The sequence below is a fragment of the Malurus melanocephalus genome, unplaced genomic scaffold, assembly GCF_030028575.1.
Source record: "Malurus melanocephalus ecotype Western Australia unplaced genomic scaffold, MMel_1.1 scaffold_178, whole genome shotgun sequence".
NCBI lineage: Eukaryota > Metazoa > Chordata > Aves > Passeriformes > Maluridae > Malurus > Malurus melanocephalus.
Window position 1 is genome coordinate 1,466,126 of NW_026623410.1, and position 17,726 is coordinate 1,483,851.

The 17,726-nt window shown below is 44.4% G+C and overlaps 1 protein-coding gene across 1 annotated transcript in view; it reads right to left on the reverse strand.

The window, feature by feature from the left end:
- Positions 1-17,726, reverse strand: part of ATF6 (activating transcription factor 6) — a gene marked incomplete at its 5' end in the record, with an annotated part of 48,449 nt that overhangs the window by 3,783 nt on the left and 26,940 nt on the right. Inside the window, one exon of the mRNA XM_057372731.1 lies at positions 14,109-14,193. Coding sequence (XP_057228714.1) covers positions 14,109-14,193 — 85 coding nt within the window. The remainder of the gene's footprint in view (positions 1-14,108; positions 14,194-17,726) is intronic.

A 17,726-nucleotide genomic window follows, 5' to 3' on the forward strand; every position in this document is an offset into this window, starting at 1 on the left:
GGGGAGCATGGAACTAGATCAATCCGTTCTGGCCAGCTGAGATCCTGCCTCCCCCAGTGCTGACACAGCTCCCTGGCAACAAAGTGTGCCAAAATTAAGCCACAGCTCTGCTGCCCCATGGCAAGGGGGGCTGTGTCTTCTGAGCCCACCAGAGCCAAGAGAGCTGGGAGGAATYGTGCTCACTATGAGCCTCTCTGGCCAGCAGGCACACAGGGGATACACATCCCACACTCAGACACTCACCAAAAATACCCAAATCCTGCCCTGGGCCTGTGAATTAGACCAGGAGTTAGAGGTGAGTTTGAAGTCAGCATCTGATTCTTTCCCTTTTTGGGTTGRAGGTACTGAACTGCTGCAGAAAGCCTGTGCAAAGGGTTAGATCTCACAGGAATGATGGCAGTAGCAGGAATGGCTCARTGCCCACTGCACAGGCATTTCCAGCCTTTCTCATTCCCATCAGCTCCAAACTGACACAGAAGAGGAGGTGGGATGTTCCCCAAAGCCAGCTTGGTGCTGCTGCCAGGCACCTGGACCAGCTTTGTTGGAWGGAAGGGTCTGAAAGCTGRCCCAGCCCAGCCCAGGGAGGGGCTGATGCTCTGTGAACACCCACGAGATGGTCTCAGCACAGCAACAGGCAAACGTGACCTGAGCACAGCTGGCACAATCCCCTGCTTGGGAAGACCAGCTCACTGTCATTGCAAAAAAYGATTCCACGTGGCTCCATCCCGAGMTCAAGGCCATTAAACTGCTTCATGATCTGGATGAGGAATAGAGAGCACACTTGTAAGATTTCTGGAAGATGCTAAACTGGACAGATTTCAACCACCTTGGAGTGGCTAGATTGGATGAGACTGCARTTTTGATAAAAGGGAGAAGCTGTCCAAAATCTTCAGAATGCATTTCAACCACRGCCAGAGCTGGAAAAGATGAGTAAAAATGAGGCTGGGCAGAAGTACTGCAGAAAAACCTTAAGGACTGCAGAGGATCACTGTGGATAAGCCAGCAGAATGACAGCACTAGAAACAACAGTGCTGAACTGTTGTTCAGCAACATATTTAACTTTGACCAAGTTTCTTGTGATAATGAAATACAAGCCTTGGATGAAAGTGCCTTGGGGAGATGAGAGGATCTCCATGACTGAGAATTTTTAAGAAAAGCCTGGATGACCTTTCCTTAAATCTGCCCATCAAGCCCTTGGGTACCTGACCCTTGCTCCACACAGTCACTTGCAGTTGCTCCTGCTCCCTCTGACCCTGCCCTGCTCACAAATGCAGCTGTTGGCAGCATCTTCCCAAAACTCAGCAGCTGGAGTTGTGGGTTCTCCACTGGCTTCCATCATCTGATCCGCAGAACAAGCAAACTATTTTGCCTGCTAATTCCTGCATCAGATCATTTAAAAATGGCCCTGTCAGGCTTTCCCTCTGTCCTCTCCCATGGGGCCATCCAGCAGTACCAACACGTGGGAGGCACCAGCGGGGCACAGGGTGGGTTTCCAGAGGGGCTGTGCCCAGGGCTGTGTGGGGCTGTCCCTTGGAGGGGTCAGTGTGTGTGAGCAGTGCTCAGGCCAGCCTCTAGTGCCCTGTCCAGCCAGACCCCACCCCTCCCAGGGAGACCCAGGTAGCAGGGTGTGTGTGAAACAGGACTGACAGTCCCAGGCTGCTGCCTGCTGCTCGTGTGCTGGCTGGAAGGTCTGCACTGCCAATGTGCATTACACAGAGCTGCCCAACAGCCCAGAGCAACACTGACACTGAGTGATTTCTGAAGTTTATTGTCTTGAATTACCTATGACTGATGGCTTGTGGGATTACGTAAGTGAAAACACAGGAACGGATCTCCTGTAGAGGTGTCTGGGTTTATAAATAGATTTATTGCTCCTCTTTGAAGTTCAGAACATTCAGTTTCTCACACAGGGCAGACTCAGGCTTAGAAGCCATCCTTGCTGGGCCAAGAGCCTGCGCTGCAGTTAATTATTTGTGAACAGGTTTAAAAGCCATGCTTCAGATGATTGACTATTTCAAATTAATGGCGAAGGTAATTGTGCCAAGAGTCGCTGCTCTGACTGCACTTTCCCAAAGAGCCTCGCTGGCTCTTGTGGGCTGTACCAAATTCCCAGCACGAGCTTGGTCCAGTGAACAGAAACCAAATTCCCAGTGCTGCTCTCCCCCTAAAAACAAACATGTTGCAAGATCCAACAGATGAAAGCTGAAGTCTGAGGTCCAAACCAAAACCAAATATGGCTGAGGGTATTAACTACTGTTACAAATTACTGAGGATGAGGGAAGATTGTCTTCATACTTGAAGCACTAGATTTTCAAAACTGTCTTACTGGAAAGGCCATAAACCCAAAGCGCTCCTTCTCCCCTGAGTAGCACTGACATCCATCAATCAGCTGACTGTTGAAATGTCTGTCTGTGAGATTAAGCACCTGCTTATATAGGAGATGCTGTCTCTGAGAAAGGCAGAAGACAGGCGAGGGCTTGAAAGGCAGGCAAGGAAACATTTGTTCTGCACTCAGAACAAAGGGTGATGTCAGCTGTCTCTCTACACCTCAACTTTACACATATCATCAGGCTGTTTGGCCCTACGGACATATCTATCAGAGGATGTCATTGTGATTATTTATCCTTTCCTAGTTACATACATCTTCCCCAAAAAGCTCTGCTGCATCAAAATTTTCATTGTGAAAACGGGTGTCTGCAGAGAAACTGAAGCAGAACTCCCCTGAAAGGCCACCTGAGCTCGCTGGACTGTAACCTAGCAGGATGGAAAAGCTCCACAGCTTTCTGTGGAAGGTGCACTCATGCCATAGCTACATTTATAGAGCCTTATTCTACCCGAACAGCCATGAATTCTACCTTGCTCTGAGCAATGTCACAGTGGATTACCAAAACAATATCCTGTGGGACCAATACTGTCTCATCAGTGACATCCTCAGTCCTGTGACTCTTTTCTAATGCCCCCATTGCCTTTGGAGCAGATAACCCATGTACATACTGGCTGGTTTCTTGGTGGGTGACTTGTGAAATGCTCAGAACCTGCCTGGCTCTGTATCTGCTGCGCTCACTGAACATACACTTAAGGTACTATCAGCTACGGAGATCTGGACTACATGTTCTCGCTCCTGCTAAGGAACAGAGAGAAATCCCTTGTCCCACCCTTACTTTAACTACCTTTGTCAGTAAGGCTAGAGAATCATCCCCTCCTCGTGGACAACAGCAGAGGGTGAATTTGCTATCCATGGAACCAGTTTAATTGATGTCAGAATAGGAGCCAGCGAATCATCCCCGTGTAAGGTGATCCAAACCCACCAACTCTTGTAAAGCCATCTTTGCTGAAGAGCTACTCACACTCCATACTTTCCACAAGTCCTTCTAAAGGGAAAGTTTTCAGTCTGTGTCAGTGTCAATTTACACTTGGAACCCCTTCTGCAGCCCCATCTCTCACGCCAGCAGGAACCAAAGCAACTTTCAAAGAGCCCCCAAATGTGTTCCAGCACCTGGGTGCTTTGTGTGAGCTGCACAATGTGAAAGTTTAGATTTAGGAATGATTTAGCACCAAATTATTCAAATAGTTTTAATGTAACTGGCCCTGGCCCAGATCAGAGCTTATGTTTAGGGTAGCAGGGTTCAGAAAGCAGGAGCTTCAGGAGATGAAGGCACCCACTGCACTGACCCTGGCCTGCTGAAGGACCTCACACGTAACTCAGGGGGCTTCGTCTCCATTGTCACTTCTGCAATCTCCCACCCCATCTCCGTTGAGAAGCCCTGACTGTCCTATCCAGCACATCTGGACAATGTTTCCATCTGAAGGGTTGCTATACACTACCAAATAAGTATATAAATGAAGCAGTGCTACGGACTAAAAATACGCTCCTTGCTACAACGCAGCAGGATTCCTAAAACATTTACAGATCGGCTTGTTAGAAAGGATTGTTTGAGGCAAAGGAGAAAGTTATATTGTGACCCAAATAACTTCCCTTTTTAAAAGCAAATTTCCACTTGGAACTACTTGCAAACAGAGTGGCTGCAGTGCTGTCACCTCTGTGAGCTCAGCTCTCCTCACAGAGAGAGAGATCCTGAGCATTTCTGTGCCCAGGTCTCCCACCCCCTCTCAGACAGCAAGTCAGGCATCTCTAGGGGTACAGAAACAGGGGTCATGCTCTCAAACACTGGATACCCATCATCAAAGTCACCTTGACAAGCCACAAGCTGACAGCAAGGAGACAGGGTCTCTCTCCAATTGGAGCAGTGGTGGCAGGGGCTCTCCAAGRGAGCTGTACACAGGCATGAGAGGTAAGCAAGAAAACTGGAGGAAACAAAGCTCTCTGTGGGCTCTGAGTAAATAATGGAGCCACAGGAGAGATCTGCCCTGGCTGAAAGGGTGAGGAGCATCACCTGCCCTTAGCTTACACCGCTGTGTGATTTTTGGAAATGGTCAGAGCACCTGTGAGCAGCACCCGTGGCCAATCTAAACCGTGCCAGACAGTGCTTTGCAGTACCTGGTCTACACTGAGAGGTCTCTGGGATAGGGAAGGAAAGTTGGTTCTTCCCACTGGATTGCTTCTCTTCCCTCCCTTTCCAATATTCTTTCCTGCTGCAGCCTCTTCCTTCTAAGAGAAAGAACATGAGCTACAGAGGAGATGGCCCAGCATTGACTTTGTATGATTGCTCTTGTTTTGGACAGGGAGCCAATGGCCATCTCAGGACRAGAAGATCAGAAACACCAGTGTTGACCCTCGCAGGCACTTCATTTAAAACTCCCTCAGACAGAGTATTTCTCGGAAAAACTGAGACATTTTTGAGAGCTCTGGCTGTGCATATGTGTGTTGTTGGCAGGGTAGCATTGCTGCAGGATGACCATATTTAAAATCTAACCAGCTGTGACAATGCTAATGACAAGAGGCAAAAMCCCGAAGAAAAAACAAAGACAAGGGTCAAAAGAGTTCTGCTGCACAGAAAACTCTTGGGAGTGAAGCAAAGAGGCTGGAGGAAGAGCAATGCTCTTAGTCAGAACCATCCCATGCCCACTTGGGAGGCACTAAAAGGATAAACAAACTTCCCACACTGCCTGCAAACCCAGACACAGCCACTTTACRAGACATGAAAGTGCACACAGGAGAGTAGCCTGGAAACACATTCCAGTAAAGGCTTCTTTCAAGAACTAGGGCTGGAGGGCTTGTCCCAGGAAAGGGCACTGCTCCCTGTGAGTGCAGCAGCAGGGACTGGGAGCCATGGCATCTCCCCAGCACAGACCTGAGTGTGAGTCTGCTGGAACAACCCCTTCACTGCAAAATGAGACCATCAGTTCCTACCTTTTACACAGTTAATAATCCATGAGTGAGCCTTCCCTCTTGCCTCACAAGAGCTTGCTTCCTTTTAGCAATCTCAAAGAACTATCTTTCTGTCTTTTTCCAAGTTTTTTGAGCACTCAGGTACATTAATGTGCTGAAGAGACCACCCTTATCCTCATCACCCTCCCTCTGGGGCCTCCAATGGAGCACTAAGGCAGGGCTTTCCTCCGCAGGAGCTGCACTCTCTTCCCAATCTGTTGCATGGGCCAGGACACACTCAGCTCTCACAGATTCTGCCAACTTGTGCAAAACTGACACTTCAGTTGAAGCCATTTTTGAAAAGTTTGCCTTGTCACCTGCCATTCTCCTGATATTTATACAGCCTCAGTGGTTAACACCAGGATGAGAACACTTTACKCCTTGCTTCAGCAGTGCTGACTTCCACTTTAAGTGCTCCTTTACACCTTGGTCCTCCACAGGCACTAGAGATTCCCTGGCAGGCTTCCTCTGAAAAATATTTTCACTATTTTTTCAGTGCCTCAGGCATACTGTTCCTCAGTATCTTTTTCTGGCTTGACTTCTTATGGTTTGACATTTAGTCTGCCAGAAATTCTTCACTTTTTTTTTTCCTATTCCATCACTTGGCTACAATGTCTATTGTTTAAATGATATCTTCTTACTTCTATGAATTGACTTTAATGTGTTACTTAGGCCCACTGCATTTTTTAATGTTCTTTTAAACATTTTTGCAGTGAGCTTTCAATCTTTAATCAATCTTCATTTGCCAGCATTTTAACCTAGTTGTTTTTCCTTTAATGTTTTCCTATTTTTATTTAGCCCTTACCTTTGAACTGTGGCATTTCAGGTTGTAGGCACTTACTGATTAAATGAATTTAACTAGTGGATTTAATTTTTATTTTCAAGAGGCGGCATCACATTTTCATTGACATAGAGCTTGCCTATCACCCAATRGCACTTATATCCTGGTGTTAAAGTGTGCCACTGATTTAAGGCTGAAGGCTGGTGAGAGTCTGTATTCCCTTACACTTGAAATGTCTTTATAGTTTGGACGGCATCCAAAGAGTGAGCCGAATTTTCCACCTGTCTCACTCGGATACATGAAGTTACCTCATTTATTTAGATACTGCAATCAGCTCTTGCTCACACAGGAGTATTTTTAACACCATCTTCTGTCTGTGTGGGGCGAGCCCTCTCCTCCAGGAGAGCTTCTGTGATTCAGTGCACTTGTCAGTTAATTATGAGACAGCTGCAGAGCCTGTCTGAAYGCAGCACGCTAATAAAGAGAGACGGCCCTTGCAAACATTGCTGTCTCCCAGCTACAGCAACGGGAGAGTTACAGCTTTAATATACGAGTCTCGCCCTGAGACAGGGCTGCCTCCTTTCCCATGGAGGGGGCAGCTGGGGCTGGCAGTCATTTCTTCACCCACATGCACCCAGAAGGCGTTTGTGCTGTACGGGGCTTACAGCAGAGTGAAGTGCRATGGAGGAAGATGATTTACTTAATGGACCAGTGAAAGACCACGAATGTTCTTCAGGGGCCCAGGATGTACTGTTCAAATACCTTCCAAGCCCAGAAGATGCCCAGGAAGCCCTCCAGGGCCAAGGTAGGCTGTATGGAGAAGTGAGGAAGCTGCAGCATGAAGGACAGACGCAGATCTGAGGAGCAGGGAAAAGCCTCCCAGCCCTGCTGGCAGGAGTCTCCTTAGAGACTGACCCAAACACTCAAACAGGCCATCTCACACTGCTGTGTTTTCACCAGTCTCTAGGTTTACCCCAGTGATGTCCTCAAGACACAACTCATAAATGTGAACCTCCTTTACCAGCTCAGTTGCAGCTTTTGATGTTTTTACAGGGTGAGCTCATTAKGGGTAATTATATTTCAGATCACTGYAGAAATAAAGAGCTACCARAGTTGGCCCATGTATGACARACATAAAACTGTGTTTGCCACCTATAATTTCAYACCAAGAGGAATTATATAAACTTGAATTTACAACATATGAAGATATATTAAGGCAGATTGGCTGGGCTGGAGGCTAGAATTACGATATGATGCACACACTAGGATGGTGATGGTAACCTCACAGATTGGGGTGAAAGTTCCCTCTTTGCTTTGCAGCATGGCTCCCAGCACAGGGCTCGTTGTGAAGCTTGGGATGGCACATCTCCACAGCAGCATCAGCATCCAGGGCTAACAAATATCCAGGAGACAGACACACACTCAGTGCAAACCAATCCTGAAACCCGCACTGGCATCCGCRCTGCCAGCCTGTGTCACGGGCTTCTCTTTAATTAGACTTTGTCAATTTTATGCAAGTGTGTCATTTGTATGGAAAAASCAATCTGCTGTAATAACTCGACGCTGCCACTGGAAATTCTAAGTATGAAGTCCAATTAATTTATGAGTAATTCTCTACCCCCTCTGTGAACGGCGCGTTCCCAACAAAATGCCATCTGCAGCAGTTATCCTGTCTGCACAGGGAACACCAGTGGGGCCTGGCCTGCTCCAGCAAAACCCATGAGATCTTCTTCTGTATTAATTAAGGGGCAAAAAGGCACTGAGGATCCTCTGGAATAACCTTCCTGTTTTTTCGAATGCATAAAAATAGATTACTCATTTAGCAATTTAGGTAAACAGCTCGTTATGAAAAGTCATTAGGGAATAAGGCATCATGATTTCATTTCTTGATCGTTTCCTGTCTAAATAAATAAACATGAACTCAAGTGACACAGATTCCATTACTTTTGTGCACAGATTCTTGAATGATTTCTTTCATACTTTCTTGAATAATTTAATCTCTTCCTTTCTGTCAAAGACAACATATTAACAAACATGGCTGTGGACAGCAAAGTCTTTGAGAGATAACAAATGCTGTTGAAAACTTCTATTTAAGATTCAATTTAGGCAGTGATCAATTCTGGTTCAAAGAAATGTAGGAACGCTTGAGGGAGCATTCTGTTTTGATAAACTGAACTTCTACATCACTTTAAGAAGAGAACAGCAATGAGAACAGCATATACTTACAAGATTACTAAAATCTCTTGTTAAAATTCCTTGTTAAATTATGTTTTTTCCGCCATCATTTCAATCCTGACCTCTGCAGCACAGCTTTACATGAGCATGGGAGCAGAAGTACATCTCTGACATTAGCAAATCCTCCCAATTCCAGGAGAACCACAGTAACCTGCCCTGCTGCCTGTCCATGGCTGCACACAGGAGACTGCAGAYTCTCCCTCTTTCTCAGACCAGGCTCAGTAATCAGCTGCTGCAGTGAGGTCTAGCCAAGAGCTAACCATAGCTCTGATTTTACTCTGGTCAGACTTCACCTAACTACCTTTATTCCCCTACTGGCAGCTCAGGAAGCAGAAGAGTGGCAGTGTCAAAACAATTGAAACAACAGTAGGTATTGGAGACATTCTCCATGTATTGGCCTACATCCTGGTTTAGAGAACTTGACGGACACTCAGTGACTTTCCTGAAAAAACTTAGGAGCCCTCTCACATCTAGGCTGCAATCCCACATACACAATTTCCAGAGCTTTCCTACACTAGTTTGTAAGGCTGTGCTGAGTTCTCAGCACTTTCTGCTAAATCCACATACAAAAGCATAAACACTGAGGGAACTGTCTTTACAGCTCATGCTTGTGGAGCCAAGAGATGTGTCCTCTACACCTGGTGGAGTTGTGTGAGCTGCTCAGCCGGGTGCCAAGGGCACCAACACCCGGCTTTTAGGCACAAGGAGAACACCACAGGATAACAGCTATGGATAGYAGGGGCCATCACCCTCCTGGAAACCGTTCTGAAGCTATCCAGTGTGAGAAAGGCTTCCCAAAATGTCAGGTASTAAGGGGAAGGCAGTTGCTGTTTAATCAGACATGTATTGTTTTAGACCTTCCTCAACGACTGACTGGGAATTCTGCTTCTTGCTCTGAAAAACAGAAACGACATCTTTTGTTTGCTTGACCCTGAAAGGCAGAGGAAGTTGAAGACTTTATTTATTCAACCCTAAGACATGGGAACTTACAGACCATTGTCACTTCCCAAAGAGCTTTTGTTTTTATTTTCCTCCTCAGCCTGTGTGGGTTCTGTTTGCCTTACAGATTTTTCTGCAGTTTGCTACCAGCCTTGGACATCTGTGAGCTGCTTGCACATGGCTGTCAGTTCAAAGGAGGTTCTTTGTGGCTGCTTGTAAATGCTGCTTGATGGCAGAAATCGCTCAAAGTTTTGATCAAAAAGCCTTACCACTAGATTTGTTTTCCCCCTTTTTAATTAGAATGGGTGTTATTTCAGAGCACTTTTGAAGTCTGTTACATCAGTATTATGATGGATGGCAGGAAGGGAAGCCAAGGGAAGTGGTCATGATCAGAAGTTGGCCAACACAACAGAGCACATGGACTTTGAAAAAGTCATCATTCCATTCCATTCCATTCCATTCCATTCCATTCCATTCCATTCCATTCCATTCCATTCCATTCCATTCCATTCCATTCCATTCCATTCCATTCCATTCCATTCCATTCCATTCCTGCCTTTGGGAGATTATTTTGCTGTTGGATTTCGTGACAAAAAGCAACCCTTAAGAGAACAGGGCTCCTTAAGAGCCCAGAAACACAGAGGTTATCAAGGGTCAGGCACACAAACAGCTCTCTCAAAGGCAGACTGAAGAAAAGCCTCACTSGGCTACATCAGACTGAGGACCTATCCAGAATATTTGTAAAAAAATTCAAAACTCTTTGTCACAGTTGCCAATTCCAACAAAACRAGCCTCAGAATTCACCAGGGGCTTTCTCATCAGATCTCTCTCTTTTGTTTTGGCTGAGAGTGCAGACACCAGCCCTCAATTTAGAGAGAACAAATGATGGAAGGACTTTCACATATAGGGAGCTGTTTAGCACAGGGATCCTAAGAAGAGAAAAGTCCTTTTTGGTCTTTGTGCTGCTGCTAAGGCCATACTCCTAGCGAGTATACACCTGCACAAACTCTTAAGAGCTGCTCCTACCAAGAGCAAGTGCAAGCTGTGAGAGTCCCTCACCAAATCCTGGGGATAACTGCATTCCTKAAAGGGGCTTCTTGGGCCAAATGATGGACTGGATCTCTGACACAGTCTGTAGGCACGTCCTCACTCCTGTGTGCTGCAGGGTGCAGTCCTGCTGGGCTGGGCTGCAGAGCTGCAGGCATTCTGCAGACACAAAAGCCTTGTGCTCAGGGTGGGAAGAGTGGCTCAGCTATGCTGTTCTCTATAGGTTACTTGGATCCAAAGATGGATGTTGTAACSCACCGCATTTTTTACAGCAGTTAAGTAAATAGAGGGCTAATGGCAGATGGTTTCACTTAAACTTCAAGAAAGGCACCGCCTATATGTCAATTTGGAATTGGTGTAATGAGCCAACAACATTCCGAATTACAATAAAAGCAAATTTAGGAATGAAACCTACTGGAGACTTAACTGGTCTCAAGTGCAKAGTTAGATTTCTAAAATAATAGCTGCAATCCAGCATAACAAACATGACTTGCTTGAAAACAAAAGCCTGAGTTTAACTGTAGATTGCAGTTCGTTTCTATTCCCATGAGAAACTGCAAGATATTTCTGCTTGGAATAACTTCTCAGGAAGGCACACCAATGGTGCCTCCAAAACCATGTGAAGTGGGACTAGGACTACCCAATTCTGCTTTTTTTCCCTCCAGGTTTACTAATGCTGAGGTTCTTGGGTACCATCAGGCAGATCCTCTGTATTACACGTGTCCACAAATGCTGGGGCTTTGGTATTTGGAAGAGGCAGCTCAAAATTGGGCATGGCTGGCTGCAGGGACCAAGGGGAGAGCTGTACCACGGGACAGCAGCCAGCAGGGACATGGGAGAAGGGCAAAGGGCTGGCAGAGCATCTGGGGAGGCACAAAAGGAAAGGCTGCCAGCAAGCATTGACTGTGAACTGGGGCATGGCCCAGCAAGCTCAGAAAGGAGCTATGAGCAGCGGGGAAGAAGGAAAAGAGAGTAAGAGGGGGAGGATTAACATGAACCAATGTGCAAGTTCCTATGCTTTAAAAAAATTACCCTTAAACATATCTAATACATGTTAACACATTAAACATATTTATATAGGAGATACATTTCTGTGCACCTGTACAGTGAGGATCTGACTCTATCCTCATGTTCACAGAGGTGCATGGGTGATTCAGGCTGACTGTGAGTAGGAGCTCATGGCACAGTGTCACAGGGTGATGGCCATTTTTACTGCTTTCCAACATACAGCAAGTGAACACTTGAAAGCAAGTTTTTATCTTGAAAATCAGTAACATACTGCCTTCTACAAAATTTCTTAAACTCCCATCTTATTGACTGCACACAAGTGCATGTGCACATCTATCACAAGGCTGTCTGCTGATATYTGCCACTACCTCACAGCACAGGGACTGCCACTTTCCTCCCAGAAAAACCCTTRTCTCTGCTTTGTAAACTGGAGAAAACTGCCAGATCAGTGCTGCAGAACCACATAATGAACCTCTATGCAGAGCCACGTGGGACAGCAGTGGACAACTCATTCTAATTTGTACTCACTGTCCATAYCTCTTCTCTGCCACTGCAGCCTGCAGAGGGAAAGGCTCAAGCCAGCTAAAGGCAGCCTCTAGCAGATCTCAGAAGGCATCAGAGCAATCAAAGTGTCATCAGAAAAAGGGAACTGTCCTGCAGGGAAAAGACTGTCCAAGCAGTTCTAAGTGTTGGCTCTCAACTGCACTGTCAAGTGTTTCATCTTTGGAAACAGTATCATGAGTAAACTTTAGTACACAGAAAAACACCCTTCAGAAGCAGGTGATGAAGCTCTGAAAACTTTTCAGAATGAAGACCCCTTCACTTGCATTCCTGTCATCTGCTCTGCCAGGGCTGTGGCAGCAAAAAATGAAGGGCAAGAAGCGGCAGTAGAAAACGTTTCCCTTCTTGCACAGAGGCACAAGGAAAGAGGTGATGAGTTTTCACTGAACATTTTGCCCATTTCTCCAAGGGAGACTTGTCCTTTTCCAGCAGCCAACTCTCTGCAGGTGCACAAAGAATTAAGGTGGGCTTAAAGGAACAGCAGACAGCTGGGAGGAAAGCTTTGCTGTCAGCTTATCTCCAGATGCTTGTGCAAGACGTATTCAGTCCCCACAGAGGCAGAAGAGGGTGGAGAAGCAATGTTCTCAAAGGAAWGAAATGGGTTCTTCTCCGGGGAGAACATTTCAGGGAATCATTTCCTCCAGGTTATCAACAGTTGAATTAAAAATCAAGCCAAGTTACCTACTGGCTCTTTTGTGTCTTGTAACTTTTTCCTAACACCTGGCTGGGTGTCACAGAGGAACCCATGTTTGATGCCATTGTTTACTTAATGCTATTCTTGTGTCTCATCTGTTTCGACATCTCTGCCCAAATCCCTGGACATTTTTTTRTTTCCTGGATTATGCCGATGTTCCAAAGAAAAATCCCGAAGAACTGAAAAAAAATGTAATTTCACAATGTTTCATTATTAATGAAGGGTAAGATTTGTCACTGGATTCTGGTGCATATTTTCCAAATTATATTTACTACAACAAATGAAAATCTACTTCAACTAAAACAGGACTCAGTAAAATGTTAAGAACAAATCCTTTGTAACTTACAAACAATGATTGTACTTCAAGTGATAAAGTGCCCACTTGCATGTGATAATTCAGGTCAGCCAGAAAAGGATTTTTGTAATAGACATAAAAAGGGAGTTTCAGGCAGATAAATGCCAAAAATAATTCTGATACATGGAATGAAAATTCCCCTAGGACYGCTGTACAGATTATCACACTCAGCTGTACTGCATGGGAAAGTGCAATTATCAAAATGCCAAAAGCCTGAACTGATTTTTTTTTTCTTAGTTTATGGAAATTCGCATCATCAGATAATGTTTTCGGCATGCTGGGATTTAACAATAACATTTGGGTTTATGATTCACATGTACTGTAAAACACAGATGTTTTAMAAAAAGCATTATGTGCACAGTTATTCAGAAATTAAAATTTATACTGTTCTGGGGTTCTCGATGCATTTGATGAGTGTGGCAGTGACCCTGTGCCCCAAACATGCTCTCACTTGGCAATTCCTCACCATCTGAATTAATGATACATTTGTGCAGTCATGTCCTGTCTCTCAYGTGGGACTGAAATGCTGACCCAGAACATTTCTGTGCACTAATAAGCCTGTGCCCCAGTGCAAAGCTGTTTTCTCTGCTGTCCTGTAGCACTGCAATGTGATGGTTATTAATCCTGACCATGCAGTGCYGAGAGGTCCCACTCACACTGAGTGTTGTATAACAGCATGGTAAACAGCTGAGGAAGGCCAGGGAAGGCAGTCAGCATCCTAACAAACCAGCAAGGCCAAGGAATTTGCCCTGCTAGGCAGGCGTAGGAGGAACCCAAACGAGGAGATGAGGACAGTCTCCACAGGATCTGGAAGCCACCAAGTTAGAGAAGTTAAATCCCAGTCAAGTAACCCTTAATCAGCTGGGTACAAATCACCAGGACTGCAGGGCACCCTCCCTGTCCTTGAAGGAGAGAGAATGAGACACTGCACAACTGCTGGCCAAGTCCCCCACCTCTCCTCACTGGGTGCCCAGGCACGGGTGACCTGCCAGCACCACAGCTCCACTGGGGACCCTGGCAACTAAACCCCAGTAATGACCAGTTTGGCTTCATATAAAGCTCTGATGCCAGACATTTGGCCTAAGCTTGCTTACCACGTATGAGTCAGGCACATCTCTATGAAACTGTTCTCTTATCATTCTCCTTCTTYAGGACTTACCACTGACGTTTACAGCTGGCAGCACTATAGACATCTTTGGTCTCCTGGTCTTGTTATGGGTGGTGGCTGGCAGTAACAGGTGGTCCTGGAAAACAGCAGAAAAGATGGGTTAAAGCTACTCTCAAAGCAGAGAGCTGGGAAAATGCCTTTCCATTCTTTCTGACTGGCGTTCCACGCTGAACTGTTTACAACAGCTCAGAAAATTCATATTGTTGAGGGAGTCTTCCAAAAGTCAYGGCAATTGCTCATGCTGTGTAACCRAGAAGAAATCCCCATTGCATGCAGCAGAACATGAAAAAGCCTTGATCATGTGGAAAGAGATGGAAACTACTATTAGGCCCTCATTCAACAGGGTGCCTATGTATATGATTAAAGTAATTTATCTAGATTTCAATGATATTTAAACATGTGGTTAAGGACCTTGCTGAATTGAAGGCTTTACTTGCAGAGCTTTACTTTTATCTGTAAGTCATCTTGCTGTCCCTGTCAAGCTCCACWCCACCACGGTGCAGCAGGACTGCACTGGTCAGAGCTGGGATGGGGTGTGAAACAAGAGCTCTGCTGACAAAACCTGCCCAGGRAGTTGGATGGTAGAGCTGTGCTKTAGTATCTTATCTCTATTATCTATACTACTTTAGTATCTTATCTCTAYTATCTTATCTACTTATCTCTACTTCAGTATCTTATCTCTACTACATATACGTTGTTATATGCAAACAGTGTTCAAACTGACCACCCTGGCTCTGACAATGGGAGCTGCAGCTGCAGGGAATGCTCTGGATACAGACCTGGCCTGCAAGGAAAAAATGCAGGCTGTCTTAAGGGTCCTTTTACTGTTACTGAATTCAAGCTGCTCAACTTACAGCTTGAAAAGGGTTCTTCCTTTATCAGCAGAACTTAAAAGCTCTGATCCAGGCATCTCCCATATTATTAAGCAAGTTTGATGTTCTCCTTTCACGCTTTCCCATGCTTTTCCCATRCAAACATCTCATACTTTTGGGCAAGGTTATCTTTTTGGCAGACTGAATTAGACTTSCTTCAGGACACATTAATTTATTCATGTCAGGGTAGCTGTATTTTTGCCATTTTGAAACATAAACACTACRTTGTTATATGCAAGATTCAGGGAAGTGTGTTACACACGAGTTAGGTGTTAAATACATCAAGMTATTCTGTAGATACATTGCAGAAATACCACTCTCTTTTTTTCCCATCAAAAATTTCCCCCCTAAACCACCAAATGACTGACCATGAGAAGAAAAGATTACTTAAATAAATGTCTGCAAAAAACATCTCAGTACCAAAATTATAAAACCACTCTGGTATAATTCTCAGATCACATATGTAATTCCCATTTCACTTTTGAACTTTTAAGATTAAGACAACATTCACTTAGACAATGAACCTCACATAAAAACAGTTCTTGAAATCCAGTGTTCCCAAAGGAACAGACCAAAGATAAGATGTCCATTAAATTACATTTTGTAACAATGCCCTTGTCATGATTTSATGACTATTTTTAGCAGAGCTTTAAAAATGCTTATACTGGTGGKTTTTTTTCCCTTTTTCAATGCTAAAGAGAGTCCACACCATCATTACCTACCAAACCACAAGTACTGCACAGATAATCACCTGAGAGTCATTACAAGTAGCAACTGCTTTTTGCTAACCCATCTGAAGATTGGTGCAATAATTTATGCTGCATTATAAAGGTACCTTTATTTATTGCATGTATAAATTGTATTAAGAACCACCATATGGACTTCACAGCTGTATTCAAATGTGCTTTGGAGCTGCTGCACAACTTCCCAGTCATTCAGAGAAGACACACAAACAAAAAGCTCTAAACCCAGACTGCCACATGTACTAATCTGTAAAATGCACAGTTTATTTAGAAGCTGCCCATCTACAAAGAGATGTTTTTTTAAATCTGGAGTTCAGGAAATTCATCCATCTCCCGGATCATCTTTATCTTTCATATGCAGGAATGTCCCTCTGCCAATCAGCCCAAGCTTGCAAAGTTTCATAACCACCCTCATTCTGCACTGAAGTTAAAGGATATACTGCAGAATATCAGATATTTTGACCACAGTTAGCCACCCACAACATTCTCAAGCCCAGAAGTCTTCAAGTAGTCCAAATTTTTATTTGTAAGCAATACATAATTAATTCTATGCAGCAGAARTGAGTGTACAGATTAGTGATTTGGAAGAAATCAAGATATTTAGAAGCATTATTTGAATGTATTTCTAAAATGTCCTATGCTGTTCTGAAGGATGCTGAATTGCATCCCAGAGGGGGATGTGACACTATTACTCATCCCTAATTTTAAACARTAGACCAAAAAAAAAGACCCCTAAATTAAAATATTGCTTGTGATATTAACACATGGTATAAAACTGAAAATGAATAAAAGCAAATTTTGCAAGTCAGCATCTGGGTCAGGAGCATGAGTGTCAACCAGAGGCAGAATAAATCAGAACTATTACCCAACWACAGATGGCTTTGGCTTGGACCAGGAGCTGCACTTAGAGGACAGTTTAAACAGATGAGGCAGACCTGAGACTGCTGGCAGAATGACTGGAAAAATATCAGTCTGGAAAGAATATTTCAMATGAGACCCTCGCTTCAGCATTCTCATTTTGCTTTTGATCATCTCTTCAGTTCTGTGATACTGAAGCCAGATGAGATGGACAGACAGATAAATATAGACACAGATACTAAAAATCCAGCCACTAATACATTATCTTAATTCAGTAAGTCTCAACAACACACTGCAATAAGGATTCTGAGGTTTCTAGCATATCAGATCAGTGTTATCAGGGCTCTAGCAGGGATTCAGCTTTAGAGCCTCATGCATCCTTAACCCCCACAATGGCAATGAAAATCCTGTTCCACAGTGCTAGAATATTCCAAAAGTCCTGCTGCTCCTGCAGCTTCAGCCTGAGTCCCAAAGCATGTGGTTTGGTAGTCAAAGKCCCTCCTACCTAGCTGCATGAAAATATGCAAGCATTTAAACTTTCATTAAAAAAATAAAATTGGCTTTAACTCTTATAGTTAAAGAACATAAACAAAACATTGTGACTGCATACCATGAAATTTCATTAAACAGAGAAAAAAAATGCTAGGCATGGGTCTTTTTTATTTCATTTTGTTTCTTAAACTATCATCACTTCATAAGCTGGAGTCTTGGCTTTTAAATTAATAGAACTGGCACTAYTGCTTGTTTTGGTTTTTTGCAATGCATGTCCCAGCAGCCACAGCACCTCCCTGGGAGCAGTCCTGCACCTCCTCCATCCCTGTTTCATTGTGTGACAGAAACACACAGGAATTAATCCTCGCAGTATGCCCATGACGGAGGGAAATATTTCAGGGAATGTTTGGAGGAGAGGTGCACGCATTTGAGGGAAGCCCATGTGACACAGGACACAAAGGAGCAGATTTCCAGCCCGGCAAGGCTCTGCACTCTCAGCATGAGCTGTCTTTCCTCCTATCCCAGAGGTTACTAYCTGTCAAATCAATTCCCCCAGATTTTTCTTACCTTCTTAGCTGTCATGCTTAGGTATGGATAAGTGTTTCTCAAAAGCCTTTTCTGGGGTCTTAATTAACGACACTTGA